The sequence below is a fragment of the Cydia pomonella genome, unplaced genomic scaffold, assembly GCF_033807575.1.
Source record: "Cydia pomonella isolate Wapato2018A unplaced genomic scaffold, ilCydPomo1 PGA_scaffold_208, whole genome shotgun sequence".
Classification (NCBI taxonomy): domain Eukaryota; kingdom Metazoa; phylum Arthropoda; class Insecta; order Lepidoptera; family Tortricidae; genus Cydia; species Cydia pomonella.
The window spans coordinates 138,611-155,752 of record NW_026907848.1 but is presented as its reverse complement, the minus strand read 5'-3'; the positions used below and the strand labels follow the sequence as shown (position 1 = coordinate 155,752).

The 17,142-nt window shown below is 36.4% G+C and overlaps 1 protein-coding gene across 1 annotated transcript; it reads right to left on the bottom strand.

Moving 5' to 3' along the window:
- Nucleotides 1-1,582: 1,582 nt before the first annotated feature.
- On the bottom strand, nucleotides 1,583-13,960 carry LOC133533868 (NPC intracellular cholesterol transporter 2 homolog a-like). Its single transcript, XM_061872943.1, has 3 exons — nucleotides 13,831-13,960; nucleotides 3,014-3,127; nucleotides 1,583-2,261 (listed from the first exon to the last, which is right to left on the bottom strand). The coding sequence occupies exons 1-3, from the start codon at nucleotides 13,901-13,903 to the stop codon at nucleotides 1,981-1,983; spliced, it is 468 nt and encodes a 155-aa protein (XP_061728927.1). The 5' UTR covers nucleotides 13,904-13,960; the 3' UTR covers nucleotides 1,583-1,980.
- Between the last annotated feature and the right edge of the window lie 3,182 nt (nucleotides 13,961-17,142).

Here is a 17,142-nt window from a genome sequence, read left to right as displayed (position 1 = left end):
TAAATCCATTGTTTTGTGGACGATCGCGATCCGCTTAGTATTCGGATGCTGTCGATGCATGGAATGCGTCACCGTCACTACTCACACTGATGCAATTATGTATTCCAATCGCGGCGACCGTCAACGAGGCGAACGCTCGATATTTTAATAATATGAGCGTGCAGTCCTATTACGGAGAGATCAGGAGGTCGCAGCTACTCTGGCTTATCTGATCATTCGACTCGTCTGCGAAATGCAAGCTTCGGAATATTCGAGCAGGCATGGCGATGGCGGGACGCCGCCGACGACAAAAAGTCCACGACCGAGATCTAATCTCGACAAAACTGGTTCCTCATGCGACTCACCTTGCACCCGTTCGCAGCTTTACGGTCATAATAAGTCGCTATTATAAAATCGTTGCTTGAGGACAATTGCATAATAAGATATGTAGTGGTACCAATGAATAAACAAAATAAAAGATAAAAAGTAACTCTAGGAAAAACAGCGGTACCTACAGCTAATAGTTAGCCGCTCTAATATAATGGTTGGTTGCTATTGCTCCAATGAATATATAAATATATATTCAAATAAAGAATTTTAAATTGTTGCACATGTAGGACTACCTACGCAGTCAGACTATTACTGTGCGTGTATAAGTAAGAAGAAACCTATGTTATTTCATTAACCATATGAGAGATTCCAAGTTTCGCTCTCGAGCAATGTCACTGATTTTCATGAGATCCTGTTTGATATTTCTTCTAGCCAATTGTTGGGGCAGTAATAAAAAAAGTAACGAGTTTAACCTACTTATTAGTATTTACTTATAACTTGGGCTTTTTTAGGGTTCCGTAGTCAACTAGGAACCCTTATAGTTTCGCCATGTCCGTCTGTCTGTCTGTCCGAGGCTTTGCTCCGTGGTCGTTAGTGCTAGAAAGCTGAAATTCGGCATGGATATATAAATCAATAAAGCCGACAAAGTCGTACAATAAAATCTAAAAATTTAATTTTTTTGAGGGTACCTCCCCTACACGTAAAGTGGGGGTGTTTTTTTTTTGCTTCAACCCTACATTGTGGGGTATCGTTGGGAAGGTCTTTCAAAACTAATAGGGGTCTTCAACAAACATTTTTTGATAAAATGAATATATTCGGAGATAATCGCTCCGAAAGAAAAAAAAATGTGTCCCCCCCCCTCTAACTTTTGAACCATAGGTCCAAAAAATATGAAAAAAATCGTGGAAGTAGAGCTTAAGAAAGACATTAAATGAAAACTATAGCGGACATGATCACTTTAGCTGTTTTTGAGTTATCGCAAAAAGTTTCCCCTTCATAGTAAAAAGACTTACTTTAATTAGGTACTGATTATGCAAATTCGCCTTTTTATTTAACTCGCGTGAAAGGTACCGTTTCATCCCTTGGTTAACAATTTACTATACTTTAAGCTCCAGTTTAGCTTATTGTGCCGGAAGAGTAACCACGGAACCCTACACTGAGCGTGGCCCGACATGCTCTTGGCCGGTTTTATTTATCTTACCTTACGCACTGATTGGCGGGTTGTATCGTGAGGTTAGCGAATAAATTAGAATTTAAATAATAACACAAGCAGTAAGTACGAGCAGTTTTATTAAACACTTGTCTTCCATTTATTAAAATAATTATTGCATTCCATTTAAAGCATGAACATGGCTTATACTTTTTTGTTCGAGATACTTGAGCTTTTCTATGCAATTCTTCTTGTACCTATACTTATTTTCTACTTCGAATACCCAGATGTATCAGCGTCTAACTAAACAGAATTTAAAGAAATGTATTCTTTAACAATTTATAATACTTATGTAAACCAAAACCTCTCATCATAAGCGACATATACCTTACGATTCTGTTTTTGCCCAAATATGGCCAAGAATCATCAAAATGGACTCAGTTGTTACGAAACTTTCAAATCAAATGAATCTATTTTTAACATTTTTTTAATTTTAAGAAGAAGAAAACATCTCCAATATATTAATTGCTTATTTTAGCGGGTACTTCAAAACACGCGACATCTTTCCCGTGCGATTGCAGAGCCCAGTGCACTCTTACTTCTATGTTTGGATAAAAGGTTTCAATAGGGAACGAGTCCTTGTAGACATAAGTAGTGTCGGCAGCCAGCGGACAGGAGGCCTTCTCTCCGGCCTCCGTCTCAAGCTTGTCGCACACAGATTTGCCGTCCACACCTACGAAAGGCAGCGGCACTCCGAACACCTCCGCCTGCACGTGGTTCTTCAGATCTTTAATTTCCTTATCTAGAAATAAAACTTCCTGTTAGTTTACGTATCGTTATATGATACATTCATTCTATTGTCGAGATCTACGTGCTCAGGGTTTTTAATTTATAATCTTTTACTCAGACACAAACGTTAATGACTCGTTTTCCTGGTATGCAGTTAAAGTACGTTATGAATATCTATACTAAGCATTTATAAAATTCAAAATAAGCAGGCTGGAGTGGTTACACTCAGTAACTACATCTAAATTCCGTGGTCGATGCCGGGTACTTCTGATCTGACTGCATGTTACCAATAGCGACCCATCGCACACAACTCCACCTCCGCCCCGTATATGGTAATCAGGTAGTCTTGGAAAGTTGGTTAAGGAATTCTCGGTTTAATGTAAAAACCGTCCTGCATGGGTGCATCAATCAATAGCTGCCTCCGCCGGGTACACGGCAGGTATGTGGTGTATATACCAACTACCGGCCCGGCCCAAGAAATCCTCCAATATTACAAGTCCTGGAAATACTGAAATGCGACTCCGATTGGCTAACACATCAAGCGCCAGTAAGAGTCGAAGACACGGTATGAAGGCATCTTGGTCATAATCCTCTATAGAGCTCATCTGGCAGAAGACTACTATTGCAGAAGCGGAGGCCACTGGGAAGACATGGAGGTGGAGCGAACTCAAACACGAAATAAATATCGATCCAATGTACACTGCGCCTTATGAGGGACACAGGATATTAAAAATAAAGAAATAAAAGTCAAAGTAACTCGCTTACCTGTTTTAAATTTAAAAGTGACTTGTTGCCTGGTGTTTTTCTTGAGCTTGCATGGTAGCTTCTTGCACGGCGTCAGAACGACGTCGCTCCTGAGGGTCTCAACGGACCGACCACCTGCAAAACAGTGGGTATAATTTATAGTAAGGCCACTATCACCCTCAAACAATTCTACCATACAAGCGCGTTTAAATATGTACAGTGAGCTGCGAAATTACAATTACAAAACAGGGATGCAACTACAATTTTGAAGATAGTTAAACATTTTGACGCAACTAATGCCTATTTACACCTAACAAGTAGGCCTGTGTACGCGAGTTATCATAATCTTCATCTTTTATGCATGAGTATGAGTATGTACGAATATTTTCGTACTTATACCTAAAGATATTAAACGTTACGTGTTGTATGTTATGTAGGTGGGTATTGGTACTGGTTGTCACTTTTGGGTTGCGTTGGATAGGTATAAATATTCATGCGTATCATCTCTTTTTGTTCCTGATTTTTACGCGTTTTTTAAATCGATTGTTCATTTATTTCGATGTCATTCTGTTGAAGGTTATCTGTACACCGTGGGTTGATAAAACCCGGCTGATTTTAATGGTGTGTTTTTGACCGCATTTAGAGACCAAAATGACATACAAAGTTTTCTAAAATTTGATTTGATTTAGATTTAATGACAATTCTTGTGATAATTTGTTCTACGAGTATAATAACTTAGTGAAAACGCTAAAAGCTGTGACGCTGCCACTTTAGTTAGACATAACATACATACTGACTGACATTAAAGTTTTAAAGGAAACTAGTAATTTTTATCTGCAAATAAAAAAAACAGTACTTATTCGTTGTAATGCTTTTTTTTTCGTGTCGTGTCCTGAAAACGCAATTTGCTTCTATGACTTCAGGAATAGGTACGTGCCTAAAATAAAATTAAAATCTGTCGCGTTTTATCAGCCCACGGTGTATATACCTATAAATGATTGTGTCCTTACTGACTGACTGATTAATCAACACAGAGTCGAAACATTTTATTTTATTACTTAAATAAGTAACACAGCATTAGAATAAATCCAAGGCACTGTGAATGCATAATGAATGAAAAAATCATAATGAATGATGCATGATGTTCATGATGTGATGCACAAATAAATCAAAATGTATTCTTTGTCACTCTGTAAAAACTAGAAGAGAGAATTGCATCTTTTTACACGAAATCAAAGATATTTACCTCACAGAACTTGCTTACGTGAGCGATTTCTTTTCGATTCTATGAATTGGCATTAAGATTTAAAGGAGACAAACATTCAAATTCCGTGACTGTACATACAAGCCACAATCAAACATCAATCAAATATGTATTTCGGCGAAAAGCATGATCATCATGGGACGGTCGGTCCCGCGATATATCGCGTCAAAATAAATTAAATGGACTTAAACATTAACTTACAAGAAAAGTACAAAACTAGTGTAATTCGATTAGACTTTAGATATAGCCTATAGCATAGCTGATTATTAATTATTTAGGCAGTTTATTTGAGCCATGGACAAGATGTGTTAAGCGCGCTCTTTGTGCATTTTGGACGTAACCGGAACAACTGCTAAAACAAGTTGTTGTAAATATAGGTGTACCTATTCTGATTTTAATAGTTAGGTTAAGGATTAGATATTAATCTGATCTGTCAGTGTCAAAAGTGATGACAATGACAGATCCGATCCTATCTATATATTATATAATTAATCTAGATCTGATTCTTAACCTGTTATTAAAATCAGAATACGCCTGTAAGTAGAGGAACGGCCGACACGGTTGGCCGCCATTGTTTTGTTCATAATCACTTTTTTCCCGCGATTGTGCAGCCTTCTAATCATAATTGATGTAAGAATCTTAGCTGGACGTCGTAGATGCTCGTATATTCTCTTTTATACGTCATTATACTAGTATTATTTTGCACCTACTTATATGGAAGGTGGAGGTAAGGAAAGTAATCTCCATGTACCAAAAAGCGTCATCAAAAAACCTTAAATAGGTGGCGCTACAATACCTACAGTACTTGAACAAAAAAATCAAATCATAGACAGCGCACTTCACTCCGTCAATAACGCCTAGGTTCTTAAGCTACTCTAGCGCTACTGTGGAGACATTTGGAACTATTATTTATAGCCGATAGCTGGACACTTTTGCAACAGTTCTATCATAAGAGATTTCTCTCCTCTTAAATCCACACTCCATACCTACTTAGTATAACTCAGTGGTGGGCAAACTTTTTTTCATGGCGAGCCTGAAAGCTTAAAACATTTCAGAGGAAGGCGAGAATTGCAGCAAAAATGCTTTTTTATTATTTCGCGGGTCATACTTACACAAATTATTTCGATGGACTTGCGGCGGGCCGGATAAAATGGAGCTGGCCCGCGGGCCGTACTGTGCCCACCACTGGTATAACTTTATAATGCCTACCACACTAGTCGTGTTTCGAAGTTTTTATTATTATTTTGATATGTTATAGTACCGCGATGATTTTAGTAAAGAAAAGATATACCTATCTTTTTGGAATTTAGTAAGTTTATATTATAGTTAAAGTACGATTTCCACCGAACGGGCGGAGTCGGAGCGCATTTCACATTTGTACGGCCACAAGCCGATTGGCTTTACGGAAAGTTAAAAAGCGGCCAAGTGCGAGTCGGACTCGCGCATGAAGGGTTCCGTACAATTTAAGACGTATTAAAAAAAAATCTTCTTATTAGATCTTGTTCAACATTTTCCCACTTTGGACACACATTTTACCACTTTGGAAGTGTCTCTCGCGCAAACTATTCAGTTTAGAAAAAAATGATATTAGGAACCTAAATATCATTTTTGAAGACCTATTCATAGATACCCCACACGTATATGTTTAATGAAAAAATTTTTTTTTAAATTTTATGACGTATTAAAAAAAAACTACTTACTAGATCTCATTCAAACCAATTTTCGGTGGAAGTTTGCATGGTAATGTATATTATATATTTTTTTTAGATTTTTCATTCTGTTATTTTGGAAGTTACAGGGGGGGGGGACACACTTTTTTTCACTTTGGAAGGTTCTCTCGCGCAAACTATTCAGTTTAGAAAAAAATGATATTAGAAACCTTAATATCATTTTTGAAGACCTATCCATAGATACCCCACACGTATGGGTATGATGAAAAAAAATTTTTTTTTAAATTTCATGACGTATTAAAAAAAAACTACTTACTAGATCTCGTTCAAACCAATTTTCGGTGAAAGTTTACATGGCAATGTATATCATATATTTTTTTTAGATTTTTCATTCTGTTATTTTAGAAGTTACGGGGGGGGGGACACACATTTTACCACTTTGGAAGTGTCTCTCGCGCAAACTATTCATTTTAGAAAAAAATGATATTAGAAACCTCAATATCATTTTTGAAGACCTATCCATAGATACCCCACACGTATGGGTTTGATGAAAAAAGATTTTTTGAGTTTCAATTCTAAGTATGGGGAACCCCCAAAATTTATTGTTTTTTTTCTATTTTTGTGTGAAAATCTTAATGCGGTTCGTAGAATACATCCACTTACTAAGTTTGAACAGTACAGCTCTTATAGTTTCGGAAAAAAGTGGCTGTGACAGAATCGGACAGACAGACGGACATGAAAAAAAAAATGAAAAATGTTTTATTTGTTAATGATACAGGGTTCAATTGTAAAGGACATGACGAATCTATAAGGGTTCCGTTTTTTGCCATTTGGCTACGGAACCCTAAAAACATGGATCAGTATTTTTCAGATTATTGGCATTTTCTCGAGTTAACATCTGTAAAACAAGGGGTAGGGGAGGGCAACCCCTCCCCTGTAGGAAAACAACTTTTAAGGCACTTATCAGAAATCGACTGGTACACTTCTCCGCATATTTTCCCGTGAAGAAGACCTGGAAAAATGGAAACCACTGAAGCTTAAGTCCGCCAAGTCGTCCAGCTCCTGTAAGAGGGGCGTAGCCAACGTTCAGTAGCTGCCGAGCTGAATCTAATCTACAGTTTGTATAGAGTTTACCAGAGGTTCCAGTGGCCTGGATTCTTTATTTCCAGACCAAGAAGCGGTCTCAGAAAGTGTACATCAGAGAGAGAGACGACCGCTCCATTGTCACAACATCTCTCCGAGATCGATCCCAGACAAGCGTTGCCATCCAGCTGCGTGAGGAACGAGTGGCTGCCAGTGAGTGGACAATAAGAAGGAGACTTAAGAAAGCTATCTTGGCAGTTGACACCCAGGAGGCCCGGATCCGGTTTTGGATCATTTTGGGACTACTTTCAGTTTTCAGATTTTCTTCAGTCTTCATATTAGAAATTTCCTTGAATTTTTTAATGCATTACATTATAAGCTTTCAGTTGATACCGAAATTTTCAGATTTGGGTAAGTATAGAACTACAAAGATATTGGGTGCGGACGAAAAAATGCAGTGATGCAATACTTTTGCACGCGGTTGTATTTTAGGTCAGGTCAACATAATTACTAACACACATACTGCGGCTGCGTTGGGTATTATTAAGTGACTTTTGGTTTAATTTTCCTATTATTCATATTTTATGTCGACGAATAGGATAAAATACAGCTTTTTTCCTTAAGGCCCTGCATCGAAAAATAACGGGATCTTTGAAGCGTGGCAGTGGCTAGCCCCGGAAACAAACAGACGTGATTTTCGGATATATGTATCTTGACTATATGATAAGAGGTATGATACTAGTCGAAACAAAAAGGCTTAAAATTTTCTCGATAGAATATAAATCCAAAGTTACATCTACATTTTTAGTGTTTACCTCAGTGCAACTAGAAAACACATCTTCATCCAGCATAATCCACTTTAAAGTAAAGGTTTTCATCTCGTCTTAAACATCATTCAACTAAATATTAACTTATTATCTTATACAAACGGATTTATTCTCGTTTTTGATTTTATGAATTCAACAGAAAACGCCCATTTTACGCAGTTCGGCTTCTCTTTTTGTCATGCGTCAAAGTCATAATTGCGTCCTTTATGCCAGTAATGTTAGATGGCCGTGGTGCCTCAAAGAGGTAAGACCTATGTCAAATCGCGCAGCGCTCCAAATTACGTAAAATCGACATATCCAATAAACGTTGAGTCGTAGCTCTATTAACTAGTAACGGAATCCGAGGTCTACTACGAATGGAGCTATCTTTACAGGCCTACACGTTACGCATGTGTGCGTGTTTGCTTAGCTACGTCAAAGTCAAATACTCTTTGAACAATTACAACGGGTAAGGAAGTTTCGACAGCTTCTGTAATGTTTCGGTAGCCGTGTGGTCGTGTAGACACCAAAGTAAAAATGGGAGACATCTATAGACCGATCGAATCTAATCGTAACTTTTTGTTTTTTTTTTTTACTATATAATATCTTTATTGCTTATTTTCTATTTTATTGTAAAAGTAAATCTTGTCTGTCTTATACAGAAATAAAGTTATTCTTTTAAATATGTGTATTAAAAACATATTTTAATGACAGGAATAATTTTATTTTATTCATACCAATTTTTGTATAGCCTAGGTAATCTTTATGTAAAACAAATATTATACTTATTATATAAAAAAAAAAAAGAAAAAAATCAACATGTTTATTAGAAAAAAAAAACTCGTTTGCACGGGCCGGGGTTTGAACCAGCGACCTCTGATTTGTAATCCGCATGCCTTAAGAACAATTCACATAATTCATTTAACAGGATACTGTCAAAACGTCAACGACTAATATGACTTTTCAGCAAAGAGTAAAGTAAGTATGCTTTTCAGTTTGATTTTACTTGACAAGGAGCAATAAGAAAAACGTACCGAATCGTCCCTTTCTTAAAATTGCCATTCAAAGAGAGGGATGGGCATTGTGATAAGAGAGGTATGGGCATTGTGAATTTCATCTCGCTTTGTGTGGTAGGGCACAGCCAGTGGACGTCATTCCAGATCTAGAGCAGAGCCCAACTGGGGAAGTACCTCCACCTTACAGAAAACCGCAGCCAAATAACACTAGACCCTACTCATAGTGTTGTGTTCCTGCCGGTGAGTAAGGTTGCCAGAGTTCAACGAGGGGTGGGGGGTGGGGCGAGTTTAGGGTCGGCAACGCGCATGTAACTCCTCTAGGCGTACATAGGCTACGGAGACTGCTTACCATCAGGCGGGCCGTATGCTTGTTTGCCACCGACGTAGTATAAAAAAAAAAGAAAATTCAGCTACCCATCGAGTTTGAAAAATACTATAAATGTGAACATATACAGGATGGTTTTTGATAATGTATATCTTAGAACTTACACTGTTTTTAATTTTTTTTTTTTCAGATTTTAAAATTATACCGCTCTACTTTTATACCTTAATAATATATCTTAGTCTTGACAAAGACGATTAAAGTTTTATACTTAGCAAAATCGCTTACTAACAATGTTTTTTCAAAATCGCTTTCCTGTAAGTTTAGGCAATTGCTATAGCAGATACCACCATTTAACAGCAGTATCAGTTCATTACACTTGGTTCGGTGCTTCAACCTCTTGTCTAACTGTCTGATAATTAAAGTAGTTCCTAATATACGGCGTTGTGCAATTTTGGATATCCCGATCAAAGGATCATTTCAGAGGAACGCGATTCTGTGTTGATAATGTTAGTCAATACTTTATTTGTCCATGCTCTTGAAACCATTAGCCAACCAATTAGCTTATAGCGGGCATTGAAGGGTCGTTCTTTGAAATCAGATTATTAAATATAATTTCAATATAAGCCCATCAATCGAATAGGCATACATTTTGGTCAATTTATTACCTATCAGGGGAATAATAAAATCGATAAAAAGAATGTAAAAGCGACGAGGGAATGAAAAAAACCGATAAGGGAATGACAAGGAATGACATAATGACAATGAATTTCGGAACAATTAGTTCCAAAATAATACACTGAATCATAGAACGCTCTTAGCAACTTAATGTTATTTTTAAGATCTATAGAACGAAGTACCAAACGTTGATTTTAGTTGAAACCCCAGTCCAAAGGCATTGAATGAGAACTAGGGGAAAAGAAATAAGTATGTCTTTGATCAACTGTTATGATTACGATAATTTTTACTTAATTAAAGTAAATAATCATTTACTTGACATATGATTTAACATTGTACATGCCCATGAAGAATACATTTTATATCAAAACACATGGGAATGAAAATCACAGTGAACCAAAGCCAGGGGAACGATATTATGAAATCGTTTATTTCAGGTGAAAGACCCATAATTACATCACAAACAAACGAAAATACAATAAAAATTAACTTAAATTAAAAACAGTCAAAATAACAATCATATATACATACGTCAATTTTGTGTTTCCTGTAAGAATAGCATATATTTTTAAGAAAATAAGTAAACTAAATATCAATATCCTTAGTAATTTACCTCTAGTTTTATGTCAACCGAATATACTAAGAGCATTTATTAGAAACATATTAAGAAGTTCTAAATGTCACGGAACGTGTAGTGTGACTTCCTCGGATTTTATGATATTTTATTTTTCTTTGAAAGTGTTTTTGGAAGAATTTTTTATCAAATGTTAACACTTACACCTATTCCACAATACGGTTTAAAAATTGTATGGATATATAACGACTTTATAACAATTTTAATAACATACATCTTGTGATCAGTTTTCGTGTCACCGCCGCGCGTGGTAACATAAACATGCAGTACTCGGTAGAAAGTTACCTTTACGTGTGGCAGCCTTTTTAACGCTTTTTTTTAGAACAGCAATACTGTGTTGGTGTCTGATTTGCAAATGGCTGAAGGGAGAAATGTTGTCGAAAATGATTTTTTTGTGTTAATTAAAAAAAAAAGGTCAACCTTAACGCGTCACCGCCGTGTTTGAGTTTTTAAAAGTCAGTACTCATTTCACGTTATTGTTTGTAACATAAGATATACCTAATACATTCGAGATTGAGCTAATTATTTAATATTTGCAAAGTCAAAGGTAATTTTTAGGTAATACCGAACATGTTTCAAATTGTCACGACAGTGGCCTCAAAATTCTCTCCCCGCCACGGACTATTGAATCCACGTTCGTGTCATATAGACACGTGGTCGTGACATTCTCAGTTCGTTTGATTAATTTAGAGGCATATTCACTCTTTAGAAATGGATTTTATTAGCTACGTTCATTTGTTATTATTGCCCAACTGCCAAAGCAGAAAAATGGTTTCCGCGTGTATGTGGATGTATGATGTGTATCCGATTCTTTGTCACGCTCTACAGCGCTAGTTTGACGAATTTCAACGTATGAGCTGTCATTCGATGTGTCGTAGTCATGGGAGTAACTTAGGCTATATTAAAAATATTGTATAATTCAAAATAGTGGAGTTGGCCGCCAAAATGCCGAAACGTCACGACTGAGGGACACTTTGTGACAACCGTGATTATGTACTCATTTTATTTACCTTTCCTGAGGGTATTAACTAAATGCTTTTTATACGTAACAATATGTGAAAAATATTTTTCTGGACACAATTTAAGAATCACCCTGATTGTTTGAGTAATTGTTTAAAAGTTTCACTTTTTTTTGGTAGTTTTCGTTGTTACCATATACTTACTTTTTTCTTTTTTATATGTAGGTGACAACTGTGATTCACTATCATCCGAAAAATTGGTCGTCGGAAAACGGCACCCTGTATTTCCTGCCTCAACAATATATTACTAAATAAAATATGATAACTAACAATGTAAGATACCGAATTTAAAAAGATAGGTAGTGTTATACTTACAATTAACTATACTATTGACATCTTCCAAAAATCAACAATAAAAATTGGCTATATTGTAGTCTCAGATTTATTACAATTTACAACAATATAATTTTTTATTTTCTAGTAGCAAGTAATAACGCCATCTTTTTTATTTTCTAAGAATTAAGTTTCTGGCCGACCGCGTATAATCGTAGTTAACTTTTGTAACGCTAGATGGAGCTTTCACCTTCACGTGCGCCGCGGACTCCGCGGAGCGCTTCCATGTGTGCGTGCTAGCGGGGAGTGAGGAAGCTAGCGGGCGTGGCTTACGAACCGGCATTCACGGCTTTAGTAGGCCCTTAATGTCGAGTTGTGTCACAAGTTACAATAAGTATGACAATTTGTCACAATCTGGCAATTTGTCACACTAGTACCAATGTAGAACAGTCGTCATCAGATATATCAGAGTCGGAGCGGCCAAAGTGCTCACATCAGGGGGCCTACCGCGAAAACCGAAATTCGCAAATTGCGGGGATCTTTCTCTTTTACTCTCACTAGGACCAAATTAGAGTGACAAAGAAAAATGCCCGCAATTGACGAACTTCGCTTTTCGCGGTAGGCCCCCTGAACACGCCTCTATTGTCAATGTCAAGGCGTTAGTGTGTGTTCAGATATTAGTGAGCACCTAGGCCGTTCGGATATATCTGATGGCGACTGTATCTAACTACCTACCTACATACGTCATACAACTTTTCATCCACGATTGAAAACAGCCTAATATATACTTAAATGTATATGTTTAATAACCAAAAATGAATGGTCGGTATATAGAATACCTATGAGGTAGTAATCTAGTATATGTAGTAGGTATAAATAAATAGGTAGGATTAGCTTGATTCGCATAATATACACCTAACTTATAATATATATTGTAATCTTCAAGGTTCGCACGACTTAATGACATACTTAATACAATAAAAGATTTTCTCCCTCGGGAGTAATATCGGTTATTATGTACTCTAAGTACCTATGTCTACGCGCATGACACCTTTCTCGAGCAAGTGTGAGAAAAAGTGCCTTCAATTGTGTTGAGTGTGTACAAATTATAATCATAAGTATCATAACCATTGTACGTGTATTAACTAGCTTGCTTCCTACCTACCTATCTACAGTAGCTAGAACAAACTTTTAGTTTGTTGTGTGCTGCCAAATCAATTTTTAAACATTATAACAATGATGATACGATTAGTATCAAAGCAAGGTGTAGTTTTGTATTTAAATTGAAGGATCCAAAGCTAGGAGCTGCCAGTCCTGGTTTACGTCACACACGACATTAAATTAAAAAAAAACTTAAGTCATCACTCATCAGCATCACCCATTTAAGTCTTCTCAGTCGTCCTACACAACGTCCGTCACTACGTTCTTGGGCACAAGTTCCATCCCTCTCATTTTCCTTCACAAAACTCAATTTACAAAAAATAAACTTGCGAAAGAATAAACGTAACTACGGGTATAACATTAAACAAAAACCATTTTTTGAAAGTAGGTATTTATCCCCATTATCAATATTTTAAGGGTTAACCTAAGGGATACTTTTAGGTACCTTTCTTTAGTAGAAAAATAGAAGTAGTAGGTATGGTTACAATAAATAGTTCATAAGTTTACTGTGCTGTGCCAAAGTTTGCCTTTGCAAATTAGCATAATAGATACCTAACCTGACACTCGTATTTACCTAAGTTCTATTTTTATTTACAAAACCAGTTAAATTGGGTAGTAGATCGGCCAAACGATTTGACATTTTAGTGTAGGTATTAGATATAAAAACGAAGTTTACTAAATTTGTCCTAATTACTGACGTGATGTAAGTTAACTCCATTTGTCTCCTTTAAATCAATAGATCGTTATGCTAAGTTTTTTCACGATAATAGTCCAATTACCTAAGTGTTATGACTAGTTTCACCAGTATCTTATGCAGTGAACATTAGGCTAAGTATACAAGTGCATGATTTCTGCGAACGCAATCCGAGACGAAAGCAGGTCGTGTTCTTAATGGCTTATGTAAAGACTTACCTGGACATTGGTCGACGTCGGTGGCGGCGGCGAGGGCCAGGCACGACAGCACAACCACACTCAGCGCGACCATTGTGGCAACTAACTATGTTACCGCAACGGCCCATTCAACCGGCAACGACCGGTTGTCTGATGTTTGCGCATCTCAAAAAAACTAAAGATTTACGACGTTGCACTATGAGTTTGTGTATTTCGATTTCATGCACAACTGTACACTTGCATATAATTATAAATTTACACGTGTTACGAAAGGATGCCTACTTAGTTGTCAGATAGTTTTTATACATTTGGTTTTATACCTAGGTATATCAATTATCATAAGAAACAGCGAGATTTCACACTATTGAAACACTTTGTTTTAATGAATACAGGAGGCGCTCGGTAATCCTGTATCCGATTTTTTTTTGTTTGCCGGATTGTTGGAACTGCCGGATTTGTAAATCAATAAAACAAACCGAACAATGCAACCGCTTTGTAATCTGTAATCCGGCGATCGGCTGTGTAAACTGCCGCATTATAGAGCGGGCCATCTAAGACGCTAACTGCCGGATTACTGTGGCGGTAGCACGGTCGTATTTTTATCGCCTGTTACGTTCTAACAAGTATGTAAGTGTGAGAGTGACAGACATAGTGTCAGTGACAGGCGATAAAAATGGAACCACGCTGCTACTACTGGATTACGGATTACCGAGCGTCTACTATATCGGCTTAATTCTGTGTAACTTAATAAAATAAGATATTTTAAATATACTTTATTTATTATAACAATATACATAATGGATATATACAGATGATTACTATAACTAGCTTATATCTAAAATAGGCCTTTGAGGCATTGTACCAAGGATGCTGGCGGTATTTCCGCGTTGTATCGCAATACTGATACGTTGTGCTAGGAAGCCGCCAGCTCTTCGGTCACCATTTACGTCAACCAGACGTTTCGCGATTTCTCCAAAAAACTTGTGCGCGCTGGGACCCCATGGACCTAGAGTTTCAACGCCAAATGGTACAAAATGGTACTCTCTACCGAGGCGCTTATATTTATTACGTTTCAAAATTTCGGCGCTTTCCGCCGCTGCGCCCGCTTTTACATTAGTCCGTTGGAGGTGGGACGGTATCAGGTTCAAGTAAAAACTCAAAACTAATTGCATTAGGGCGCATTTCTAGATTTTCTTATGACAGCTCCTAGGTATTACAACATAGGGTGGAGCGACCGCTATATCAGGAGAAAATTGGATAGTTTAGATCCAATTTTATACCTAAAAAGTTATGTTACGTACCTAATAAATAATAATGCATTTTTTATAGCTTGCCATTTCGGCTTATTGTCGCTTTTTACAAAAATGGCTAAATATTTAATTACTTGCGATACTACGATACTTTATTATATTATGTTGCGTTTATATTACTTATTGTTTATGTAAATAGATGAAGTTGGGAAGTTTCAATAATATGATGCATGAGCGTTTACTCACGTTGATCAGTAGGATTAGGATGAACTTTATATATTCAATAACACGATGTTTTATTGCGAGTTTTTTTACTTCATTTGGTAGCAAAATTTGTTTAACCCTCCTGCTTTTAAAGCTTCGCAACTCTCAAGATTTAACTATTTTGGCCACGCGCTTGACTCGCAGTTCAATTTTGGAATAATTCGATTGCTCGTGTATCAATATTAGAAATATTAGATTAAGGGGTTAAACAATAAATTTGCATCCTTGTAAAACAAATAACTATTATGGACTTACGATACATGACGCCTCAAGTAAATAACCGCGCGGGGCCCCTAAACATAATAGTAATTTCCAATTTATTTTGTATTACAAAAGTAATATAGCATAACAGTTACCTATAAACTAAAGCACTGTACTATTTAATTTTGGTATAATAGTTTTACACATAGGTTGACATTCAACGGTGGTGTTATTAAAGCAAAGCCATTCATAAATAACACAGTAAACAAACTTCACATTAAAAAAATAGGTGCTTAGGTACCTATTCAGGGCGGGGCGTATCGTCTTTATAACTAAAATTCCTTATTTACAATGGGCGGTACGAGTTCATTATTTTGGATACGTATATGTAGCTATGTGTAGGTATATGTGAACAATGTTTTTTCTTTTTTGTTCATTAGCATTCATTACGTATCATAAGTATCTTAACTCGATAGATTGAAGTGGATCTTTGAACTAAAGACAATTGGGGTGTAGTAGGTAGTCAAGATTATTATAATTAGAGATGAGGGCCTCATCTCTAATTATAATAATCATCATGAGGCACCGTACCGTAGTACAGTCAGTCAGCTGCAAAGAAAATGTACCACCCCCGCATAATAAGTTTGTATGCACGGCAGGCTGTTCTCTGCAGCTGACCGTACCTACCTTAAAATGTAAGGATGCCTGCCTACCTAATCTTCCCATAAATAAACGATAAATGAAACCTAGGTACACTCTTCTGGACTAGATGCCAATTCGTAGATATTTTTTGCGATTAAAAAAGGTGAAGATATTATACATGACATATTATAAATACTTATTATCAACGTACTTATTGTGTTGAGCGCAACGCAATTTATTTGATTACCTACATCGTTACATAATAGGTACACGTGGAGCCCATATTCTACTCGTGGATGATGGTGTTCACAATTCACATTCCACTTTATCGGCCATAATATAACTCAAATGATACCTACAAATGTTTAAATTTAGACCAAGATGAGTCTGCAGCGATTTAGATAGCCCAGACTGTGCATGTGTTAAAACTTCTATGAAATTATGACATATAAATAACACTTGCACAGTCTATGCTATCAAAATTGTTGCAGATTTATCTTGGTTTAACTCTGACATAATATAAGTAATTTTATTCATTTAACGATTATAAAGTGACATTAAGTATAATTTTATAGTCATATTAATATTTTTTTCTAATCTATCTGAAAATATTGTTAAAAACCTTAAATTTCTACAGTTCCATTTACTTAAATTTAACGCGTGAATATTACTTGAAAGTCTTTATAAATATATTTTATCTATCTGCAGTCATAAATATGATTATGATGATTGCGTATAACTATAAACTCCAAGAGCCTTACAAATCTAAATTTATGCATATGACCTATAGGTACTTTTCGAAAAAAATAGTTGTGAGCTGTGACTGTGACATATGGTGATATGGAAACAGGCGAACAGACAGACGAACGCACAAAAGGGCATTACTTTATAATGGAGATAACGTCCATTTATAAATTTACTTTAAAATTTTGGACGCATTAATACAATGATATGATATAGGTATTTAATGCATGAA